This window comes from Saccopteryx leptura, chromosome 3 (genome assembly GCF_036850995.1).
Source record: "Saccopteryx leptura isolate mSacLep1 chromosome 3, mSacLep1_pri_phased_curated, whole genome shotgun sequence".
Classification (NCBI taxonomy): Eukaryota; Metazoa; Chordata; class Mammalia; order Chiroptera; family Emballonuridae; genus Saccopteryx; species Saccopteryx leptura.
Window position 1 is genome coordinate 289,687,177 of NC_089505.1, and position 24,292 is coordinate 289,711,468.

Below are 24,292 nucleotides of genomic sequence, written 5' to 3' on the forward strand. Positions count from 1 at the left end.
ACTCCCGTATTTAACCAGCTCAGACTTCAGGAAACGCAGAGAGAATCTAGTAGACTCTTGGGCCCATTACTGCCTTCTGGGACATCTCTCAAATGTAGAGAAGATATCAGAGTTTATCCTTAGGCCCCTAAAAGTTCTAACCTGAGCCTAGGCTACTGGTGGCCAGCCCTTCCTTCCATCTAGGCAAAGCAGCTCTGGGCAGGCCACCCTCTGTAGGACCTCATGGCTCTGAGTCACCCTCAGGCAGGTTTCTTCTCTCTCTCTCTTTTTTTTTTTTTTACAGAGACAGAGAGGGACAGACAGGAAGAGAGAGATGAGAAGCATCAGTTCTTCATTGCGGCACTTTAGTTGTTCATTGATTGCTTTCTCATGTGTCTTGACAGGGGTGGGGGGTTCTAGCAGAGAGAGTGACCCCTTGTTCAAGCCAGCGACCTTGGCTCAAGTCAGCAACCCTGTGCTCAAGCTGGTGAGTCCATGCTCAAGCCAGCGACCTTGGGGTTTCGAACCTGGGTCCTCCACTTTCAGTCCAACTCTCTATCCACTGTGCCACTGCCTGGTCAGGCCTCAGGCAGGTTTCTTATCCTCAACACTATGGACGTATGGAGCCAGATAACTTTGTGGGGGGTGGGTTGGGGTAAAGGGCTGTTCTGTGCATTGCAGGTATTTAGAAGCATCCTTGACCTCTACCTCTCAAATTCTAGTGCTAGCTGTCGCTACCCCCAGGTCCCTAGCAGGTGAAATTACCACCAATCAAGAAGCACTGCCCTGAGTCCAGGGAACCTCTGTGACTCCAGTTCGATCCCCCGGCATTCTCAGAATCCCTGAGGTTTGAGGGTGGGATGGATGATGAAAGATTTGCAGTCACCTTCCCCCACAAGTCCTCTTCTGTCCATCTCCCCTGCCGGGTTAGTTCCATTGCAGCACTCCCTACACGCATGCTCTCCTCCAGTCTCTGCTCCTCCTCCTGCTCAGTTGTCAAGTTCAGCTGATGACTTCTCCAAACAAATGCTTGCTTATATCTGTCTTTTTCAATTCCAGCCTCCATCATCTCTCCCCTGGTCTTTAGGAAAAGAACTCCTTGCTCCTGTCCCACTTCCCTCCTGCACGCTGGCCCAGATTCCTACAGGCAGATCACGCTGACCACATCATGCGCCCCCTCTGCCACTGCCTGAAGCAGATCAGCAAGCTTTTGCTTTAAAGGGTTAGATAGTAAATATTTTAGGCTTTGTAAGCCAAACCAAAGATATTATGTAAGTACTTATATAACCACTTAAAATATAACCATTTCAAAATGTAAAACCATCCTTACTCATGGACTAAAAAAACAGGTGGTGAGCTGGATTTGGCCATGGGCTATAGTTTGCCCATTCTACGGCCTAGTAAGTGAACGTGTTTATTTACGGCTCTGCATGATTGTGCCCCACCCCTCTTTCCTACCCGTAGCTCCCTTGCTCCCCGACCACTCCTCATCCCCCAGCACAGCCTCCTCGCTCAGCCCGGTCCCTTTGTTCCTGCTCTTTCCTCACCTGGATCGCCCTTCCCGAGCCTCTTCTGCCTGGTGAAATTAAACCCCTCAAGATACTCTCAGGTGCCACATCTCTATGAAACCCTAGCCGGTTCCAGAAGGTCAGAGTTAAACCCTCTCGGGCCAGTGCTTCTCTTCCTTTGTACTTCTAGGAAGGCACAGATTTTATCCTCCTTTGTACGCTGGTTGCACACGTGCCCAGCTGCCTCTGGACCTGCGAGCCGGTGGAGCGGAGACACTGCCCCTTCGTAGCCCCCGGCTCCTTGCAGTGTAGAATAATGGCATGTCGCTTTCGATTGAGCTGGTGTGCGAAGCATTGTATGTTCATCCTCACCAACCTGTGAAGAGACTAATATCTCTATTTTACATACGAAGACTCTGAGATGCCAGAGAGGTTAAGTAAGTTGCCAAGGATCACACAGGTAACAATTGGCAGAACTGGAATCCAAGTAGAGCGTCAACCTGCAGAGCCCAGTCTCTGACCGCGATGTTCTGGATCACCAGGGACTTGGCGGAGAGCGACGGTGTTGAAGAAGGGTACCATAGCTCACCATGCAAGTTTGCCCTACCCATAAATAGCACTTAGATTTGTCTCATTGAATTTTAAAATTATGGCTGATAGGTTCTGGCTGCTGGCTTGACCGTTGGCCCTAACTTCCCAGCACACACACAGTAAATAAACGTATGTTAACGGTGATAAGAGGAGACATCGTAAAACTTCAGCCCTTCTCTGTGGTGTTTAGAAGCCAGGTGTACCTTTAAAAACTGCACTGCACCTAAGCTTGCAGGTGGGCACCTTTCCTAAGAGAGGAAGGTCTCCGGCGTGTCCTTTACCCAGTTCAGTTCACCGCAGAGGGAGCGCAGCCTGCTTCTTCGCTCACTGCCGGCGGCTGTCATTATCCTCTCCATGCCGCCGCCGCCGTCTGCTCACTGCCATCCCCGGCCCGGCCTCCCAGCCAGCTCGGCTCCTGTCGTGCGGCAGGACAGACAGACAGAGCAGCATCAGCTCCTGCTCTTTCTGCTTTTACTTCCGTGTCTGATGAGACAGCTGCATTTTCCTAGCAGAGCCAACCAGCACCAGCTCATAATAGTACACACGGGTTTTTCTTCTACCTTTCCTTGAGGGAAAGAAAGGTCTACAAAGTCCATTTCTTTTCTATCTCTGTTCTCTACACCTTCGTGATTGCCTTTCTCCCAAGGTTGCTTTTTAGTTTTCTGTTTTTCTGAAAGGGTCTCTGAAAATCAGTGAGTGGCAAAGAGGCCAATTTGTTTAATTTAAATACACTGCGGCAAAGTGAAGATAATTGTCCACCTAGGCCATCTGCTGCCTGGCAGATATCCATGAATCAGAGAGGTAGAAATGGAGGCTAGCCTGGCTGAATAGCTTTGTTGGTTAGAGCATTGTCCCCATATGCCCAAGTTTCAGGTTCGATCCCCGGTCAGGACACATGCAAGAATCAACCAGTGAATGCATAGATAAGTGGAATAACAAACCCACCCCTCTTTCTCTTTCTTTCCCTTTCCCTCTCTCTTCCTCCCTCTCTCTAAAAATAAATCAATAAGCCCTGGCCGGTTGGCTCAGCAGTAGAGCGTCGGCCTGGCGTGCAGGAGTCCCGGGTTTGATTCCCAGCCAGGGCACACAGGAGAGGCGCCCATCTGCTTCTCCACCCCTCCCCCTCTCCTTCCTCTCTGTCTCTCTTTTCCCCTCCCGCAGCCGAGACTCCATTGGAGCAAGGGATGGCTCCTTCGCCTCTGCCCCAGGCGCTAGAGTGGCTCTGGTCGCAACAGAGCGACGCCCCGGAGGGGCAGAGCATTGCCCCCTGGTGGCGTGCCGGGTGGATCCCAGTCGGGCGCATGCGGGAGTCTGTCTGCCTCCCCGTTTCCAGCTTCGGAAAAATACAAAAATAAATAAATAAATATTTTTAAAAAGAAAGAGATGGGGACTAAAGTATTTCCTGTCACCATGATAACTTAGCTCAGTTTTAGTTGGGGTGTGTGTGTGGGGGGTGCCGTTACCAGCGCCCCATCAAGGGCCTTAACTCTGTAAATTAAGCTTTTTGCCACAAGCCTCTCTGGGTTTGATTACTTGACTACAATGGGCACCAAAGAGTTGATTTTTTTTTAATTCTTACCTGTTCCGTGGAGAAAAAGAAGGGAAGGCAACAGTATTTATGGAGCCCCTACTGTGTGTCAGGCACCATGCCAGCAATGCCTAAACATGGCCCAGAGCAGTGCACCGCATTCTCCTGCTAATGACAGCGCCTTTCCCCCTGTGGCCTGCGCTCCCCCACAGCACGGGAGCGCCTCTCTGGCTCAGACGCCAGCTGTGGGAAGGAATCAGTGTCCTCAGGTCACCTTCTCTGGCATTCCCTACACCTGTTTGGCTCTAATGTTAGATTTGTCTTCTAGAGGAGAGGCCAAGGTGTAATTATATTTCTCACTCTTACTGGAAATTGACCATCCTGTGAAATTTATTGGAAATTGACTGTCCTATTGAAAATCATGGGGAGTTTCAGCTGTGGGAAGTCTTGACTAATTCCTGTTACTTCTAGCTCAGAAACCTTGTGCTGTGGTCCCAGCATGCCTTGGTTCCTCCCAGCAGTTTGAGGCAGTTAGATGACCCAGGTACCAGTCTTGGCCTTTCTACTTGTTTATTTGCGACCCTGTCACCTCTGTAAGCCTCAGTCTCTTCAACTATAAAATGAATGTTGGACTAAACCAGAGGCTATGTTCCTGGGGTCGTGAACCCTCTGTAATTATCAGCATAATTTCCCTGTGATTTTCTTAGAACGTGACACATAGCTTTCTCAGGTTCTCAAGAGTTTTGCTGATTTAGAAGAAGTGAAGAGCCAGCAGACCAGAGAGCTTCTCAGATTATAACATTTCTCTAGCTCTGTATTTTCAGCAGAATTGTTTCCAACTACAAGGGACCTCTGTGTTCAGAGAACCTGAGTTACAGGGCATTTATTGTGTTTAGTTGTTGGTTAGACACGTGGTGGGCCTGTGCTCTATTCAAGCCTTTGTTATAGGTTGTATTTCAATAACATTCCACTGTCTTGCATCAAAGAAACCTCAAAACACCATGTAGCATGCTGCAAAGCTTCCCTGCTTCCCAGGGGAACTCCCCTCTCCTGGCAGCTGAAACCCAGAAGCACATGATGGTTATATGTTCCTTGGTTAGCTCATTCCCATCCCCAGAGCCCCTGACAAGATCCTCCACCTTTACGGACTTTTCTGTGATTCACAGGTTCCCACAATCTCAAGGTCCCAACTGCGATGCTTCCCAGCCTCCTCCCTCTGTGCCTCTTACTCTAGATTGGTTTGCATTGAGTGCGGTGCTTGGCGGTGTCCGTGAGGAGGGCGTGCCTCTCTGAACGCAAACCCCACCTGTGCTTCCGAGACGAGGCGCAGTAGCACAGCTCAGCGCTCCAGCTTGTTTCTCCTGTGTTCCTCTGGCCAGGCTTCCAAGAGGGCACGGAGTGAACAGACCTGCCCTGGGTCCTGGGTGGTCATCAGCCTGCCGAGAGCGCTGCTCTGCACGCAAGCACTGTCTTGAGCTGTATGAGTGCTGTACGCTCCAGTTTATACATTTAAGGAGGCGCGGTATGCTTCAGTGGGAGGGGCTTAGAAGTCACGGGACCTGGGACATTGGAAGGACTTTATTTCAGGTCCTGTCTTTCTTGAAATAGCCCCATCCTCTGCGCAGTAGCCTGCTTCCTGCACCTCCTCACAGGCTTCCTTTGTATGAGGCCTAAATGGACATCATCTCCAGTGCTGTGACTCCACTTGTGGTAAAGGTAAGCTAGGTACAGAAAATGCTATTATGTGACCCTGAGAGAGCTGCTTAGAACCCTCATGGGAGGATCCTTCATTGGTGGTGAAGCTATGAACAAAGCCATGATTACTTGGCATTTCTGAAATGAAGTAACTTGGCAAGAGTCAGAATCATAGAATTTTAGATCTGAAAAATATTTTAGACACCATCTAGTTGATACCTGTCAGTTTATAAATGAGAAGGCTGAGCCCCATAAAAATCTAAATGCACCTGGCCGGTGGTGGCACAGTGGATAGTGTGTTGACCCCATGCTGAGATCACTGGTTTGAAACTCAAGGTCGTTGGCTTGAGTGCAGGGTCACTGGTTTGAGTGCTGGATTATTGACACGATCCCGTGGTCACCGGTCTGATCCCCGGTCAAGGCACGTAAGAGAAGCGATCTGTGCACAACTGAAGTGAAGCAATGAGTTGATGCTTCTCGCTCTTAAAAAATAAATAAAATTAATAAATGCATGTGCTGTAGTCGAAGGGAAAACACGGGTCCCCTGACTTCCAAACCATGCCTCTCCCGTGAACTACATACTTGCCTCCCTAGGGTGGTGAGAGCTATGGTGCCATTTGAGAGCCTGCAGCTTCCCCTCTTCTTCTGAGTCGTGGAATTCGCAGCAGAGAATTGTCTCCAGGTCCTGTAATTACTGACAAAGTAAAGAGGTTGAGATTTAGTGTCAGGACAGGATAAGGTACCCAGGGACTTAGGCACAAACTCAGATCAGAAAAAAATGTCTTGAATCTATATCCTTACTCTGTTCTCATCCATGGTCCCCTTTCCTAGGGCCTTTGGCTCTTCGTGAGAGCCTTTGGATCTGGTTTCTGATATTCCAAAATTCTCCCTTCCCTCTCTCTCAAATGCCCTTCAGATGGGACTGATTTAACATTGCACAGAGATTAAAGTCAGCCATAGTATATGAGTCACCTATTGCTGCATAACAGCTCACCCCCAAACCTAGTGGCTTAGAAGAACAAATATTTATTAACTCAGGGCTTCTGTGGGGCAGGAATCCAGGTGCTGTTTAGCCAACGCCCTCACAAGCTGAGGGGCAAGCTCTCTCACAAGACTGTAGTCACCTCAAGGCTCAACAACTTGCACGGTTGTTGGCAAGATTCCTTGTGGATTGTTGAACTGAGGGCCTCTGTTCACTGTGGCTGATGGCTAGAAGCCACTTTCAGTTCTTTGCCACATGAACCTTTCCACAGGACAGCTCATGCAATGGCAGCTGGCTTCATCAGAGTGAGACATCAGGAGAGAGCGAGAGAGGGGAGGGCAAAACAGAAGTCACGGTCTTTTATAACTGAACCTCAGAAGTGACATTCTTTTCCGATTCATTAGAAGCGGTCACTATGCCCAGCCCACACTCAAGGGCAGGGGTCATTGGAGGCCATCTCAGAGGTCTGCCCACTGCATGTGGTTATCTAGTGTCAGTATTTCACGTACAGCACATCGATGACTGAGAGGGGAGTACGCCCTGGAGGTATTGCCTGCTCGGCCTCCTCGGGCAGTGGTGCTGGCTCAGGTCTCACTGCGGGAGAGTCAGCGAGTACTCACCACAGACCGAGTGCTGGGCTGGCCCTCTGGGACAACAGATAACTGTCATACAGTGAAGTGAGTTTGAACTTCAGATAAATCAAAAACAAATTTTTTTTCTTTTTAATTGGGCTTGATTTCTGCCTTGAGGGTTTGTTTTCTGAACTGTGCACTTAGTCTGGGCATTTGCAGGCCAATCTGTAGCTGGCTAGTCACTTTAGAAATTCTGTCCCCCTTCATGCGCCCGAGATTGGTGCTACACCTTGGGGACGTGTGCTGGGTGCTGTTCTGTCTGTGAGGAGTGGCCACAGCGCCAGCCCGACCTGTGCTGAGGCCGTCGCGACTTCTGCTTGTGGGCAGGCCTGGTTCTCGCAGTCAGTAGTCCCTGCTCCATGGCTGAGGTGTCTGAATTCACACACTCCCCCAGTACCCAAGGTCTCACAGGATCTCACTGAGGTTCTGACTCTGTAACTGGGACAGCTTAGGCTCTTTGTCTCACAGTATTGGCCTATGGGAAAACCATCAGCTACTGGGGTGCATGGGGTCCTTCCTTGAGGATGCCCAGGCAACTGGAGCAATGATGTTTACTCTGGTCCCTCAACCCTGGGGCCTGGCTTTGCTGGAATCCACCGCTTCTCTGATCTCCTGCATCCCGGATCCTGCGTAGGATTCCCCCGCAGAGCCCAGCCTCCACATCAGACTTCCGTGCCTTTTCTGCAGCCTCGCAACCTCTCTCCCAGCTTCCTTATGTAAAAGTTGAGCAGAAGTAAAATAGCAAAAAGAGGTTTTGTAGTATTCCATTATTTGGGTAAATCACATTTTGTTCATTCAGCCACCAGCCAGTGGACTTTGGATTATTTCCACTTCTGGCCTATTAAACTGTTGCTAATGAACATTTGTGTACAGGGTTTGGGTAGACATATGTTTTTATTTCTCTTGGGTAAATACTCAGGAGTGAAATTGCTGGGACATATGGTAAGTTTATGTTTAATATTTAAGAAACTGCCAACACTGTTTTCCAGAGTGGTGGTACCATTTCACTGCCTGTCGGAGGCAGGGCACCAGGGTTTGTCCCCGCCCCTGTGAGCCTCTGCTTGCAGCAGGTCCGTGGATAAGGGCATCTTACTGTGATTTCACTTTCCATTTCCCTACTGGCTACTCACGTGGAGTATTTTGCACGTGGATTAGTAGCCCATTTGTATATCTTCTTTGGTGAAATGTCTATTCAAGTCTTTGTTTTGTAATTGTGTTGTCGTATTGTTCAGTTGCAAGAGTTCTTTTATGTTCTAGACAGGGTTTATTTTTTCCTTTTTGAGCTTATATTTTTTATTTCAGCTTTACGTAACAATAACGTACATAAAATTGTAAGATACTTCAAGGGAACGTTGGAGTGATTGGATAGACGTAATGAAAGGATCCCCCCCCCCATCTAGTTAATTAACAAATCCATCACCTCCTCACATATACATCTTTTTGTGTGTGTTTAAGGACTTGTAAGTTCTACTCTCTTAGCAGATTTCAAGTATTCAATCAGTGTTATCAACTATAATCACCATGTTTTACATTAGATCCTCAAACCTTAGTTATCTAATAGCTGAAAGTTTGTACCCTTTTACCAACCTCTCCCTATTTCCCTAACCCTACAGCCCCTGGTAAGCACTTTTCTTTTCTGTTTCTATAAGACTGACACATTTCAGATTCCACATATAAGTGATACCGGTCAGTATTTGTCTTTCCATCTGGCTTATTTCACTTGGCGTAATGAGCTCAAGGTCCACCTATGGTATCACAAACAACAGGACTCCCTTTCTCTTGTGGCTGAATAGTATTCCACTGTACATATATATACACCACATCTTCTTTATCCATTCACTTAGGTTATTTCCATACCTTAGCTAATGCTGTAGTGAACATGGAAGTACTGATACCTCTTCAAGATCTTATTTTCACTTTCTTTACATATCTACCCACATATGGGTTGTTGGATCATGTGGTAGTTCTATCTTTAATTTTTGAGGAACCTCCATACTGTTTTCCACAGTGGCTGTACCAACTTACATTCCCACCAACAGTGCAGGAGGGTTCCCTTTTCTCCACATCTCACCAACACTTGTTATCTCTTGTCTTTTCTGATAATCCTAACAGGTGTGAGGGGTATCTCATCATGGTTTTGATTTGTATTTCGCTGATGTTTCGTGATGTTGCACACCCTTTCATGTACCTGTTGACCACTTATTTGTATGTCTTCTCTGGAAAATATCTGTTTAGTTACTCTGCTCATTTCTTTATCTGATTGTTTGTTTTTGCTATAAAGTTTTATGAGTTCTTTATATATTTTGAATATTGGCTCATTGTCACATACACGATTTGTAATTATTTTCTCTCATTCAAGCTGCCTTTTCATTTTTTTTTTTTTTTTTACAGAGACAGAGAGAGAGTCAGAGTGAGGGATAGACAGAGACAGACAGACAGGAACGGAGAGATGAGAAGCATCAATCATTAGTTTTTTGTTGCGCATTGCGACACCTTAGTTGTTCATTGATTGCTTTCTCATACGTGCCTTGACCGTGGGGCTAGAGCAGACTGAGTAACCCCTTGCTTGAGCCAGCGACCTTGGATCCAAGCTGGTGAGCTTTGCTCAAACCAGATGAGCTCACGCTCAAGCTGGTGACCTCTGGGTCTCGAACCTGGGTCTTCCACATCCCAGTCCAATGCTCTATCCACTGCGCCACCGCCTGGTCAGGCTGCCTTTTCATTTTGTTGATGGTTTCCTTTGCTGTGCAAAGCTATCGAGTTTGATGTAGTCCTACTTGTTTATTTTTGCCTTTGTTGCCTTGGCTTTCAGTGTCAGATAAAAAAAAATCATTGTAAATACCCGCAAGTTCTTTATCAGATATAATTTGCAAATATTTCCCCCAGTATATATATGGCTTATCTCTTTGTTTTTCTTGTGGTATCTTTTTATAATAGTTTTATTGAGGTATAATTTACATAACATACTATTCATCCTTTTAAAGTGTACAATTTGGTGTTTTTTTAATATATTCACAGAGTTGGGCAGCCATCACCACAGCCAATTTTAGAACATTTTCTCACCCTCAGAAAGCATACCATACCCCTGAGCACTCACTCTTCCCTCCTCCCACGCCTCCCAACCCCACACAACCACTAATCTACTTCTATCTCTATGGATTTGCCTGTTCTGGACACTTCATATAAATGGAATCAAACCTGTGTGGTCTTTGCAACTAGCTTCTTTACTCTGCATATTTTCAAGGTTTGGCCATTTTGTAGCATATATCAGTAATTCATTTCATTTTATTGCCAAATCATATTTTATTGTAAGAGTAAACCACTTTTTATTTAAGTTTTTTATCAGCTGATGGATATTTGGATTGTTTCCCCTTTGGGAGTATTATGTATAATGCTGCTATGAACACTTGTGCACAAATATTTGTGTAGATGTATGTTTTTGTTTCTCTCAGGAATATACACGTAGGAGTGGAATTTTTGGGTCATATGACACTCAATTTTTAACCTTTTGAGGAACTGCCAGACTGTTTTTCTAAAGTGGCTGCACCATTTTAGATTCCTACCAGCAGCTTATGAGGGTTCCAGTTTTTCCACATCCTTGTCAACACTTGTTGGCTCTTTTTTATTATAGCTATCCTGATGGGTGTGAAGTGGTATCTCCTTGTGGTTTTTATTTGCATTTCCCTATTGGTTAATGATGTTGAGCATCTTTTTGTGGGTTTATTGGAAAATGTCTATTCAGATCCATTGCCCACATTTAAATTAGGTTACTTGTCCTTTTATTATTGAGTGTAAGAGCTCTTTACATATAGATACAAATCACTAGAGATATGATTTGCAAAAATTTTTCTTCCATTCTGTGAGTTGTCCTTTTTCTTTCTTAAATGTATCCTTTGAAAATAAGTTTTTAATTTTGATGAAATCCAATTTTATTTTTTCTTTTGTATCTATGCTTCTTGTCATGCCTAAAAAATCATTGCCTAATCTTTTCTTCTAAGAGTTTTATAGCTTTAGTTCTTATGTTTAGTATAACCCATTTTAGCTGAGTTTTTATATATAATATGAGATGAGGGTCTAAATTCATATTTATCTATGTCACAGAAATATCTCAAAAAGCATGCTGAGTGATAAGAGCAAACTGCAAAATGATATGTGTGGTATGAGACTGTTCATGCAAAAATAAAAGCATGAAATGTCTTATATTATTTGTAGTAACATATATACACCTAGGTAAAAAGTTTCACACCGAAGTCTTGATAATGTTTGCCCTTGGAGGGGTAAGATGAAGGGACTGGGGCCGGAAAGAACTGGTGGTGGAAGGGTCTCCAGGTTTATCGGCAGTGTTTTTAGGCTGAAACAAATTTGATATGGTGTTAACAATTATTAATTTGGGCAACTTAATATACTTTTTAGCCTCCTGTATTTTTTACATTTCTCTAAACACACACACATACACACACACACACGTCAAAGTAGGAACGCGGGAGAACAACATGTTGAACTCTGGCTGTAGCATTGAGGTGAGGCTTTGTGTGTGCAGTCTGGCAGCCTGTGCAGGCAGACTGTGTGTGTGTGTGTGTGTGTGTGTGTGTGTTGGGGAGGGATGTTGAGCTAGACCAGACTCTGTGTGTGTGTGTGTGTGTGTGTGTGTGTGTGTGTGTGTGTATTGGAGAGGGATGTTGAGCTAGACCCAAAAAGATCATTCTCTTCATTTGAACTCATTTGCACACTTTGGCTTATATTTTCCCCGTTTTACTTCCACAGACAACCCCAGTGCATCTGCCACACTTGGTGTCCCTTGCACTGAGGGGTGCAGAGCCCGCTCTCTGTGAGCCCCCTTTAACTAGAGTTTTTCAGTTGGCTCCCACTGCCCCGCGCTTCTGCCAGGACTCCACGAGCACTTCACAGGGAAAGCTCAGTTTCCACTGAATGTGCGTCCACTCTCACCGAGTCCCTGCAGGATGGTCTACAGAACACCCACCGTGTGTTCTGACACGTGCAGTGTGACCGACCCGATGACCCGGCTCCTGGGAGGCCGCCTGCTGCTGAGTCCCTGCCGCAGACTCAGGCGGGTGTCGCGTGTGGCCCAGGGGCCGCAGAGGGCAGTGTGTGCATCTCCATGTCACCGCCCTTGCAGTGGAGGCTATCCCAGGGACGAGCTCTGTAGCCTGGCACAAAGCTCTGACTCTTTCAGCCTGGTTTCTATTCTGTAAAAGGGATACAAAAATCTGAGCCCTTTCTGCTCACAAGGTGTTGTGAGGAACAAATGAGATAATGTCCGTGACTGTGTGTGCAAACACAAGTGAAAGATGTTTGTGGACTGTTTCCCAGCTGTGTGTGTGACCCCAGACCCTCTTAGACCCTCGACCTGGCTGCCCTGCTCAGTCTGTCCACCTGAAAGGCCTGCGGCCCTCTGTGCCTTCCCTCCCACTGCTAGTCCATTCTTCTCCCTCCTCCCCTTTTGTTTCTGCCCCCTCCCTTTTTTTCCTTTTCTTCCTCTCTCCAGTCCTGGAGGCAGCCCGACTCCCTCCTTTCAAAAGTGATCGAGCACTGCGCCAGGAACCAAAGCCCTGTTGGCCGGCTCCCATGGACTAAGAAAAGGACCTTTCCTCTCTTCAAAGAAGTAAGATACCTGAGCTAACATTTTCTCTCTTTGATTTTCCCAGACTCAGGCCACAGGATCGCCACATACATCGCCCACCCATGGAGGCAGCCGCCCTATGCCCATGCCTGTCCGCTCAACCTCTGCTGGCTCCACGCCCACCCACTGTCCACAGGACCCCCTGGGCGGAGTTGGGGGAGACATGCAGGAGGCTTTCGCACAAGGTCAGTTTCAGGAGCAGTGTGAACAGCAAGCCCAGCGGGTTTGGAAACAGACAAGATTCTTACAGAAATTATTTCAGTTTCTTTACTCCTGTGTGTTTAGTTTTAAATGATCAGGTTTTTATATACAGTACAAATAAGTCAAGTGCTGGCCCCTTCTCATTAGATGGGCCAGTCTCCAACAGGAGGTCCGCAGGCTTCGCATGTGTGCGGGGAGCAGACCTCTTGGGCGTCTGCCCTTTCTGGATGGTGAGAAGCGCCTTATCCTTTGGGCTTTGCTTCCTCCATTGGAATTGGATGGAATTATTCCCCAGGTCATGAGCGAGCAAGAGAAGGAAGAGTGGAACTCTAAACAGGGACCTGCTGAAGCCACTTTCGAGGTCGGATTCCCACAGTCGTCTGAGGAACTAGCTGCCAGCAATGTTATGTAGTTTGGGGCAGATGAGGCAGCTTGTTGGGGTGGAGACAGAACCCAGGCAGGTGGTAGTACTGGAGAGTGCAATCCTCCTAGACAGAGGAGCACCTTGGAGCAATATTCGTTCTGGAACCCAGCTCTTAATGGTGGCTAAGAAGCACCAAGTTGATAGGGTCCTGCTCTTCAGGTAGAGAAGGAAGGGGAAGATGGCAGACTTGGGTACCCTGTGCTGCTGGTGTGCCCGGGAGCAGGTGGAGCGCTGCGGCCATGTCCCATAGGTATCCTGCAGTGCCCCAAGGCCTGATGGACTGGGTCATTTGCTCCGCCCTCTTCTCCACGCCCACCCACCGGGCATCGCCATCATCTCTGCCTCTCCTCAGGTACGAGGAGAAACCTCCGCAATGACCTGCTGGTGGCTGCTGACTCCATCACCAACACCATGTCATCCCTGGTGAAGGAGCTCCACTCAGGTGAAGCCCAGAGCTCCCACCCGGCCTCATGCCCCGCCCCCCGCACACCCGCCTCCCTCCCCAGCACGTGGTAAACCTCATCGTGGAGCGCACACCACCTCCTTTCACCGTTCAGTCCTTTGCTTCTAGAAGCACACAGGGGTCTTCACCCAGAGGGTCTCTCTCGCAGGCGTGATCACTTAGCGAGAGTTACACATGAGGTTTCTCTTCAGAATACCCCTTGTAGAGTGAACACGATTCAGAATTTTAAGAAAGTCAGATCTCTGAGTACATGGGGCTCCTTCCTCACTGAGTGTGTGCTCCCTCTCTGCCCAGCCTTAGCCGCTCTCTCCTAGGCTGACCCCGGCTCCTGAAGCTTTCCTGGATGATTGTGGCCAAATCAGCCACTTAAAGCTTCTGGACTTTCTCCCCCGGGCCTTTCTCTCCCTCCTGTCTGATCTGGTTTGCAACCCTATTCTCTCCTTTTGTCCATGACTAAGGTCTGGTTTCACTTCAAGTTCATGACCTGAGTCTGTTGCTTCCATCCCTCCTCATGTTCAGTCCCATCTCTGACTTCCTTGTCAGCCTGTCACATAGCCATTTCAGTGCCTTACAGAGACCCTGACCCTGTGGCACATTTCCCCTTACACAAAACCCAGGAAAGAGAGAGAAAATTACCGGCTATTCCCATGTCGTATCTTTTTTCTTTCCATTGATTTGAGAGAGAGAGAAGCATCAGTTCGTCATTCCACTAGTTGTACACTCGTCGATTGCTTCTCGACTGTGCCCTAACCGAGGATCGAACCCACAACCTCGGCGTGCTGGGACGATGCTTCTTTCACTGAGTCACCCGGCCAGGGTCCCAGGTCATCCTATCTTTATGCATCTTATGACTCCATCAGTTTGGTAGCTGCCAGATATTTGCTAATTTCTTCCCTTTTTTTTTTTTTTTTTTTTTTTTGTATTTTTCTGAAGCTGGAAGCGGGGAGAGACAGTCAGACAGACTCCCGCATGCGCCCAACCGGGATCCACCCGGCACGCCCACCAGGGGGCGATGCTCTGCCCCTCCGGGGCGTCGCTCTGCCGCGACCAGAGCCACTCTAGCGCCTGGGGCAGAGGCCAAGGAGCCATCCCCAGTGCCCGGGCCATCTTTGCTCCAATGGAGCCTTGGCTGCGGGAAGGGAAGAGAGAGACAGAGAGGAAGGAAGGGGGGTGTGGAAAAGCAAATGGGTGCTTCTCCTATGTGCCCTGGCCGGGAATCGAACCCAGGTCCCCCGCACCCCAGGCCAACGCTCTACCGCTGAGCCAACCGGCCAGGGCCTAATTTCTTTATAGTGGTCAGATCCCCATGTTATGTGTTAAGCAAGTAGGCTCCCTTCCTAAGTTCTGAAGGTCACTCATACACATGGCTCTCTTTTGTTTCTTTTGACTTAATATAATCCTTTTAAATGCCTTGAAGTGGTTTAAACAAGGTTATTAATTAAAAATATAGCCTGACCTGTGGTGGCACAGTGGATAGAGCATCAACCTGAAATGCTGAGGTCATCGGTTCTAAACCCTGGGCTTGTCCAGGTCAAGGCACAGACAGGAAGCAATCAATGAACGGCTAAAATGAAACAACTATGGTCTTGTGCTTGCGCGCTCTCTCTCCCACCCTCTCTCTCTCAAATCAATGAATAAAAATCCTTAAAAATATATATAGATAAAGCATGTTTTCCATAGACTGTTCAAACACATACACTTATTCAGACACACACATTGAAGTCATCAGTCCATGCTTTTAAGGAAGGCGACCTCCGTAGGACGGAGCATACACTGTTAGTGTTGTCTTGGGGGCCAGGGTCTGGCCCATGCTTTGCTCTCAAATCTGCATATTTTCTTTTAGAAGAGAATAAATGTGTGGCCTAGGTTGGTTTCCCAGTGCAGTTAAGATAAGATACCAGTTCTGTGCAGGGAGCATTATGGTGACACTGTCCGCATTCTGGTACTATTTCTCAATCCCTGTCAAAAGCACTGCCCCCTTCATATCACACATAAACAGAAGAGGTGATGACCTTTGAGATGACCACAAGTTATTGGAAAGTGCCTTCCCTGTTATAGCTCACCACAGTTTTCGGAATATCCACTTTTATTTATTTATTTTTATTATTTTTTTACAGAGACAGAGAGAGGAATAGATAGGGATAGACAGGAATGGAGAGAGATGAGAAGCATCAATCATCAGTTTTTCGTGTGACACCTTAGTTGTTCATTGATTGCTCTCTCATGCGCCTTGACCGCGGGCCTTCAGCAGATGAGTAACCCCTTGCTCGAGCCAGCGATCTTGAGTCCAAGGCTGGTGAACTTTTTGCTCAAACCAGATGAGCCCGCACTCAAGCTAGCGACCTTGGGTCTCAAACCTGGGTCCTCCGCATCCCAGTCCAACGCTCTATTCACTGCGCCACCGCCTGGTCAGGCTGGAATACCCACTTTTAAAGGGAATTTCTTAAGGGTTGTCGGGTCATCCATGGGAATTAACCACACTTGTGCCTCTTGGCCACTTGTTAGGGTTGAAGCAGAATAAGTGGGCTCAAACACAAGCACGTGCAGACCAGACAGCTTTACAGAAACTGAAAGTTTAGGGAAATACTTGGTAATCTCTCATAGGAGGAAAGGCTGGTGCTAAGAAAATTATGTCGTATGTTTGGAAGGCACCTTAGAGATTGTGTTGTCCAGGCCCTCACTTTAGAAATGCAGTGAGTGATTACACTGGGAAACAAAATTTTTGTTGCATCCACAAAAACACTTGTTCTTACCTAATTTGAGTGTGCTGGTCTCAAATCAGACATTAGTCTTTCTCTGTAAGCTGCAGGTTTTTTGCAGTTCAAGATTTTAGGTTTTCATCTTATTGTAAAATTTTCAACATTTAGTTTAACAATGAAGTAGAATGTCTTCTTGGGCATCATCTTTGTGAAAATATAATTTATATAATGCAATAAATACACTAAAAGATATGATTGCATCAGATTTTATCTACAATTTCGAAATAGAACATATTAAAACACATTTTAATCATAAAATTTGCGCAAAACTTATTTAAATTCTATTCAGGCAAAAACTTGCATTTGTAGCTCTTGCGTTTGTGTACTTGTTGAGGACAATCTCGTTTGATGCTCCAGCAGTAGTCTGCTCATCACTAACAGCTCCAAGATTTTTGGGAAACTTATCAAGGTGACTGTTCAGGAAGTGATTTTTTTTTTTTTTTTACAGAGACAAAGAGTCAGAGAGAGGGATAGATAGGAATGGACAGACAGACAGAAATGGAGAGAGATGAGAAGCAGCAATCATTAGTTTTTCATTGCAACACCTTAGTTGTTCATTGATTGCTTTCTCATATGTGCCCTGACCATGGGCCTTCAGCAGACTGAGTGACCCCTTGCTCGAGCCAGCGACGTTGGGTCCAAGCTGGTGAGCTTTTGCTTAAACCAGATGAGCCCGTGCTAAAGCTGGTAACCTCAGGGTCTTGAACCTGGGTCCTCTGCATCCCAGTCCAACTCTCTATCCACTGTGCCACCGCCTGGTCAGGCCAGGAAGTGAATCTTAACGCTCATGTTACATCCAGTGTCGCGGAAAGCCAACAGCATCCTTTGATCCAGAAGTTCGTAGTTTTTGCTTTTTTGTTGCCAAGGAAGTTCTTTGTAATTGCCACAAAAGACTGCCATGCTGCTTTCTCCTCCTTATTCATCTTCCTGGCAAATTCTTCATCATGTATGAGGGTTGGAATTTGAGGTCCATCAAATACACCTGCTTTTATCTTCTCAAAAGACAAGGCAGGAAAAGCAGAAATAATATGTTGAAAGCATTCACTTTTTCTTTTCAAAGCCTGAACAAACTGCTTCATGAAGCCAAGTTTGATGTGAAGTGGGGGAAAAATGATCCTGTCTCAATTAACTATAGGTTCATTCACAATATTTTGCATCTCTACTTCCAGAGCTTCATGTTTTGACCACTCCTTCTGTGTCCAGTGTTTCTCCCGAGCTAGGCTGTCCCACAAACATAGAAAGCAAGGATACTTTGTGAAACCTCTCTGTTGTCCTAGCAGGAAATTTACCACTTTAAGATCCACACAAATGATCCAGTTATGCTTCTCATACTTCAGAAAGTCAAGGACAATTTTTATGTCATTCTTACTAAATCATTCAATTCAGGTTGGCTAAACTGCTGAAGGGTTAATGACTGCTTGGCATCAGAAGAAGACCCTTCAGATTCTACAACCATTTCCTCATGCATCTTATCAAAATACACTTGATCACCATGTTCACTTTCTTCGTCCTTAGAAGAAATAAAACCATTGAAAACTGGAACCAGGAGTGTCTCAGAGTGTGGTATAGGTTGTATTGCTGAAGGAATATTAGGATATGCAATCATATGCTGCTTTTTCTTGCCGATGCCCTTGTATGGATCAGACAGAAATAACAGTCTGTGTGGTCCTTAGGTTCACGCCAAACCATGGGAATACCAAAAGGCATTCCTTTGTGTTTTCCTTTTGTCCAGTCCCAAAGCATTTTCTCACAATTATGACACACAATATGAGGAGCCCAATTCTTGTCTTGATCGCCAAGGAGAACTTGAAAATAGTCAATATATGCATGTGTCACAAATGATGAAATATTGCGCCTTTGATGTTGAAGTGTGTAACGGCCACATATATAACAGAAGGTGTCAGGACTATTCTTACATTTATGCCTACTCAAAGAAGCCATGATTCAATCTTAAAAAAAAGAGGGTGTTTTTATCAGATAATAATTTTTTACATTTAAAAACAGCTACAATGATGTAAAAGTGATGTTTGTAAAACATTAATTGCCTTGTGGTTATATTCAGTCCAAGAGTCATTTCCCTTTAACTCCAATTTAAAAACCAATGCATGCCATTAACTGTAACAAAAAGAAATTAAAATTGCATAAAAACTAGAGCAAGCACCAAAAAACGGATTTCAGATTTGGAATCAGCAATGCAGAAATATATAGAAACAGTTCTAAAACCTCATGCAACCAAAAATGAAAAAGAAATTGTTCCCCAGTGTTATCAGAAAAGTAATTTGCCTAAAGTTATACAGCATGAAGGGGCAAAGAACTTAAGTCTTTGCCTGGCCTGTGGTGGCCCAGTGGATAAAGCGTCAACCTGGAATGCTGAGGTAGCTGGTTCGAAACCCCAGGGTTGCCCTGTCAAGGCACATATGGGAAGCAGCTCCTACGAGTTGATGCTTCCTGCTTCTCCCCTCCACTTTCTCTCTCTCTAAAAATAAATAAAATTAAAAAACCCAAGAAACTAAAGTCTTAAGAACATAAAATCAATGCTGTTATCATTGCCCTTATCCCCACACAGGACAAAATGTCATATCTGCAGTCCCATGAGGTCCCCTTTCACTGATGCTCTGCTCTCAAACCCTGAAGCCCGTAGTAGATGCAGATGGAATCCACATGTGGCACGGGATCTCAGTGACTAGAAGAGCCATGCCCAGTGCCAACACATGTTCACTGTCACTGTGGAGGGTTCCATTAGGATGAGAGTAGATGTTAGATTATCCTTACATATATTCTTTACACTGTGCACATAGCTATTCATATCCCTAGCTTGCCCTCTTCAACTGTTTTGAAATATTTTCACAAATAATGGAATCTTAGAGTTGGATAGGACCTTAAAAGTAATTTTCTCCAGCTTGCCTCCCCATATAAAAGTCCTCTGAGCATTTGCAGTGAGCTCATTCATGACCAGCTCTCATCACTGGGAAGTTCTTTCTGATCAGGGTGTCAAAATCTGCCTTTCTATAACCAGTTTATCTTCATTCTGCTCTCCAAAGCTACCCGGAGAAAGTTCAATTTCCCATGTTGCCTCTCAAGTATCTGATGGCAGATAACAAGGCTCTCCCTAAGCCTATTCCTCTTTAGGCAACTATTTGTGGTTTCTTAGCTATTCCTGATGTAACATGGTTTCACTTTGCCGTCCTGCTTGCCCACACTGGGATGTGGCCAAGTGTTTCAAGTCCCTAATTTGAGTGAGTTCCCAGGGCTGAGCATACTTCATGTCATGGGGAAATGGAGAGGGGTCTTCTTCCCACAGAGCACAGTGGACCGTGACCTTTCTGAGCTGGCCCGTAAAGCAACTTTAGATGGCATTCATTTTTCTCTCACATGGCTACATTGCCCTGTTCAATCACTTTAAGATTGTTGTCAGCTAAAACCTCTGGTTTTTTATGGAAGCCAGTGTTCATCTAGGTATTCCCCATTGTGCACCTTTATGGTTGCTTTCTTCAACCTGATATTAGATGTATCCCCAATAGATGTCATCACTTTAGGGAAAACGAGCGCAGAGAAGCCACCTTGGTCACCAGGGAAGCCAGCAGCACTGCAGGTGACATCAGACCGCTTCTGTGGGCTCAGGACTTCTGAGTAGGCCCTGCTACACAGTGCAGGGGACTGACCACATGGGTGCAGACTAGGTGAGGCAGGCATCCTGGAGGCTGCAGCCATGAGCCCTTAGCTAGGGTTTATCCCATGCCTCCTGAGTTACTCCCTTCCCCCTCTTCTGTGCTTGTCCAGTGCTGAAGGGTCACAGCCTCCTGGGACTTGTTTTCACAGCAGAGGAAGGTGCAGAGGAAGAAGAAGAGAAGATGCAGAATGGGAAAGACAGAGGTAAAGGCAGCTCAACAGGACCCTAGGTCGAATGGGAGCCAAAACTATCCCTCCCTTTTGTGTCTGCTCGTCTTCCTGTTGCCACCCTTCCCAGCACCTCTAGACCCCCAGTTCTCCCCACCTGCTTTTCCCAGTTGCTGTCAATCAGGTCTTCCTAGAGGTGTAGTATGAGTGCAGCATCAAAGCTTGGGATACAGGAAATAGATACAATCAAACAAAACATGACCCCTTGCCTCAAGGACTTTATAACATAGTTAGGAAAGCAGGATGCAAAATAAACGAGACAAAATGCAGCAATGGGAAAAGTTAATCAGCAAACTTTGTATATGATTAAAAATACAGGAGAGATTTCTAAAGAGGAAGAGATGATTGTAGGCAGAATAGCCACGTGTTTTGTGGCTCCGCAGAAGAATGAAAAGCAATGAAGAGAGGTATCAGCAGAGGTCAGTGCAGGCATGCCTCGGACACATTGTGGGTCGGTTCCAGACCACCGCAATAAAGCGGTGTTGCAGTAAAGCCCATCATCTTTTTTGCTGGTGGAAGGTCTTGCCTTCAATTTGTAAAAAACAAAAACAAAAAACAAGAAAGGGAAGTCCAATGAAATGAGGTCTGCCTGTAATACCTACCCTAGTCTTATTGTATATAAAACCTACTTAATACCTGTGTGTGAAGAGCTGTGCTAAATGATTTCCACATACAATCTCATTTAATCCTTAACTCTGAGACATGTAATAACATTCCCGTTTTGCCGATGAGAGAATAGGCTCGGAGAAATTTAGATCATTTGCTATTAAGTGACTGATACTGGGTTTGAACTGACTCCTAAATGCATGCTCCTAATCTTCATGCTTCTGTGTTACACTGAACAGATGACAAAATTCTCTTTGGACACTTAAGAGTTAGTTGTTATTTCTGTTGCATGTTAATACATCTGTTGACGGATGCTGGACTCCTCTGAAATGTGAGCTCCATGTGTGCTCCGCAGGCTGAGATCTTGGTCTGTTTTGTTCACATTGTATCTATCCCCAGTGCCCAGAACAGTGCCTGGCGCATAGTGGTATGACAATAAATTAACAAATCTAAAGAAATAAGCTGGAGAGCACTTTGTCTGGGAGAGAGGTGGCGAGCTGTCCTGTCTGGAGCGGCGAAGGCAGGGAAGGGCCCTGTTGGCGGCTCCGCAATGACACAGCCGTCCTGTGTGATTTCACAGCCTCATGAGGGAAGGATTCTAGACGAGGTTCAGAGCAGTTAGAGAACTTGTGCGCAGGTAGTATGTGGCAGAGACCGGGTTCAGCCCAGGTTTCTCTAACTCCAACGCCCGTGCTTTAGTCTGAGCAGATCAGTGGACTAAATGAAGTGAGGAAGGGCAGAAAGAAGTCCATACAGGCCAGGGAGCTGTGATAGGAAACGGGAGGCCCCCTGGGCTGGGGTGTCGGCAGCATTGTTGGCCCATGGGGCTGATGTGGATAAGAGAAGGGGGGGCTTTGGAGCGTGTGGGTGAGGACTCTGAAATCCCCAAGGGAGAAGCTGGGCAGGGAAGCAAACATCCTTCAGGTACTGAAACCATCCCATGAGCCAGAGCAAGGCCTGCAGAAGGCGGGGCTGAGTGGATGAGAATGACATGTTTGGCACGGGTGTCAAAAGGTCAGAATGGAGAGCAGCAGTGTTTGAAACATCTAGAAATGCTACAAAGAAATGTAGGAAAGTCTGACATCCTTGTGCCAGTGGGAGGCGAGGAAGAAGGCAGGAGGATTGTAGTGCAAGAGGTGAAGAGCAGATACACAGAGATAAATTTACACTTATGTAAACACATGCTCCAAACAGGCATGCACGCATGCACACAATCCAACCAGATCCTGGCATTCATGTGGAATGTTCTTGGCTGAAGAAGTAACAGCTGCTGCTTTGGCCTCTCTTCCCATATACCCTCCCTTCCCTAATAGCTTTTCCCATGGCCTCTCCTCAGTCTCTCTCTGCTCCCCCGAAGCACAGAGGACTCTGCCCTGACCACTGGGGCTTTGCCCTGACCATGGGCTTCAGCCCTTGGTTCTGGTTCACGTCTGGGTGTGGGCTGCACCTCACATGTGCACTGGGTATGGGCATGGTTTCCCTCGCCTGGTGACCCGTGGCCGCGGGGCCTCTGTCTGTTCCTGTGTGGCCCTTTCTGCAGCTCTTTCTGTCCCTCTGCTCTCAGTGTCTCCTGTCTCTTTCAGTGCACATACCAGAGTTTCTTTATGTGGAATCTTCTTGGGAGAATGGCTCAATTTATTTTTCTGGGGCTTTTAGGTATCGTTCCCAAGGGGAAGAGTGTTAAGTGTCGGGATAAGAGACTGATAGAATTTTAAAAAATGTTTGACATCCAACATTGTAAAAGTCTTAAGATATGTTCCTGTAGCTAAAATGTAGCTATTATATGGATATAGTTCTAAAACCAAGTGTTTTAATGGATGGACCTTCTGATTCTCTCCCATGATCTGGGCATGAGTTTTTACTATAGACTGACATTGCTGTAGCTACTGTCACCCAGGCCTTAGAGATCAGTCACTATTGGCCATAAAGAGGGGAAGCGGATTTGCTTCTTTGGGGTTGAGGTTGTGCTGACGTAATATAAACACAGCTGGTCAGCACCCTGTCAGGCAAACATAGGCTGCTCAATGCAAAAACCCTGAGAGTCAGATGGACACTTGAAGAATTCACGACCGAGCTGGACTTCCCAGCCACATTCACCCCTCAGGTTTCTCCCTGCCCCACCTTGGCTCTCCGTCTGGCTGCATCCCGGGGAATGCTTCTGCTCTCTTGGGGTGTCCTTCCTACTTTGCGTCCCCTCACCCCTGACCTGGAGCAGTGCGGACTATTCACCAAGACACAGGCAAACAGGACTCTCCCCTGAATTTGTCTCAGCTGCGCTGAAGCCTCACTTTATGCTCCTGTGTCCTTCAGAATCCCCTCTCCCAGAACCTGCCATTCAGGGCGCTGGGAGCTGTGCATAGTTTGCACACTTGAAGAACACTGCTGCACGTCTGGTAGACTGGGAGCCGTGGCCCTCTGTGAGGACAGACAGGTGTTTGAGGGTCCAGGCAGCGCTCAGAGCCGAGCAAGGTTTAGCATTCCTAAACAGATGCGCCCGCAGGAGGGAAACACTGCCCTTATTAAAATAGAATTCCTTTTCACCTTGTTCGCTTTCAAGAGCAGGTGGGCTATGACCCCCGGAAGAACTGCTCCCAAGATTTAAGGGGGCTTTATTTCCATTTGTGTATCAGTGTTTCCTTTTCCTGAGAGGCGCTTGTCTTGTGGCTGTTTTATGTCAGTTGCAGTTGCTGGTTGTAGGTAGTGTGATGCTCCCCTGTTTTCATACCCAGTCAGGAAAGCCGGCCTGCAAGCAGCAGGGGCAGAGGCAAGTCCAAAAGCCCATGGGTGCGGGGGTCAACGAGCCCTGGGAGAAGAGCCGGGGTGAGAAGGCCTGGTTGTGACCTCGGTGTGTTGTTTGTGTCCTGCTGCACAGGTTAGCAGAGGAGCCAGTGCGGAGAGGAAGCGCGGTGAGTACAGAGCTGCTCTGCTTCCCCAGGGCCCCTCTCCCTTCCTCTTTAAGGTCTTCCTTTCCCTCCTCCCTCCCTTCAGTCACACCTCCCAGGCCTGGCCGTCCTAACAGGTGGGGACCCAACTGAGGGTTTTCTTTGCGGAGCCCTGTTGTGCTGGGCCTGGGCTCAGGCAGGGCTGTGTCACCTCTGTCAGGAGGCAATTAGCTGAACAGGCTCTGGCCTCAGAGGTCACTAAGAGCCACTGGTGTCCTGGCGCTGCCTGCACCTCCTTGCTTTCATTTTCCCATGGCCACTGTCATCTGTCCCCCAACCACAGTCCACGTGCCCTGAGAGCCCATCGCCCAATGCTGTGATCTGCCGCGGTTCCTCACCACAGATGCCTGTTCCATTGTGCAGGGTCACACTGACTCCATAGCCGACGGTTTCCTGTGGTCCTGGCCAGGCTGCACCTTCTCACTTCCTTCAAAAATTAACAAA

At 46.9% G+C, this 24,292-nt stretch overlaps 1 protein-coding gene and 1 non-coding gene across 14 annotated transcripts in view; one reads left to right on the forward strand and one right to left on the reverse strand.

Annotated features, from left to right (window-relative positions):
* Nucleotides 1–24,292, forward strand: part of DTNB (dystrobrevin beta) — a 196,569-nt gene that overhangs the window by 170,663 nt on the left and 1,614 nt on the right. For 7 of the 13 annotated variants that reach the window (XM_066378730.1, XM_066378727.1, XM_066378729.1 and 4 more), the window contains 4 exons: nt 12,582–12,741; nt 13,534–13,623; nt 20,184–20,276; nt 23,779–23,812. In XM_066378730.1, the coding sequence (XP_066234827.1) occupies nt 12,582–12,741; nt 13,534–13,623; nt 20,184–20,276; nt 23,779–23,783 (348 nt within the window). In that variant the 3' untranslated portion in view covers nt 23,784–23,812. The remainder of the gene's footprint in view (nt 1–12,581; nt 12,742–13,533; nt 13,624–20,183; nt 20,277–23,778; nt 23,813–24,292) is intronic. The other 6 variants (XM_066378737.1, XM_066378732.1, XM_066378738.1 and 3 more) reach the window with 3 other exon arrangements.
* TRNAP-GGG (transfer RNA proline (anticodon GGG)) lies at nt 14,847–14,922 on the reverse strand. The gene has a single exon. It is a non-coding gene; the product is annotated as a tRNA-Pro (tRNA).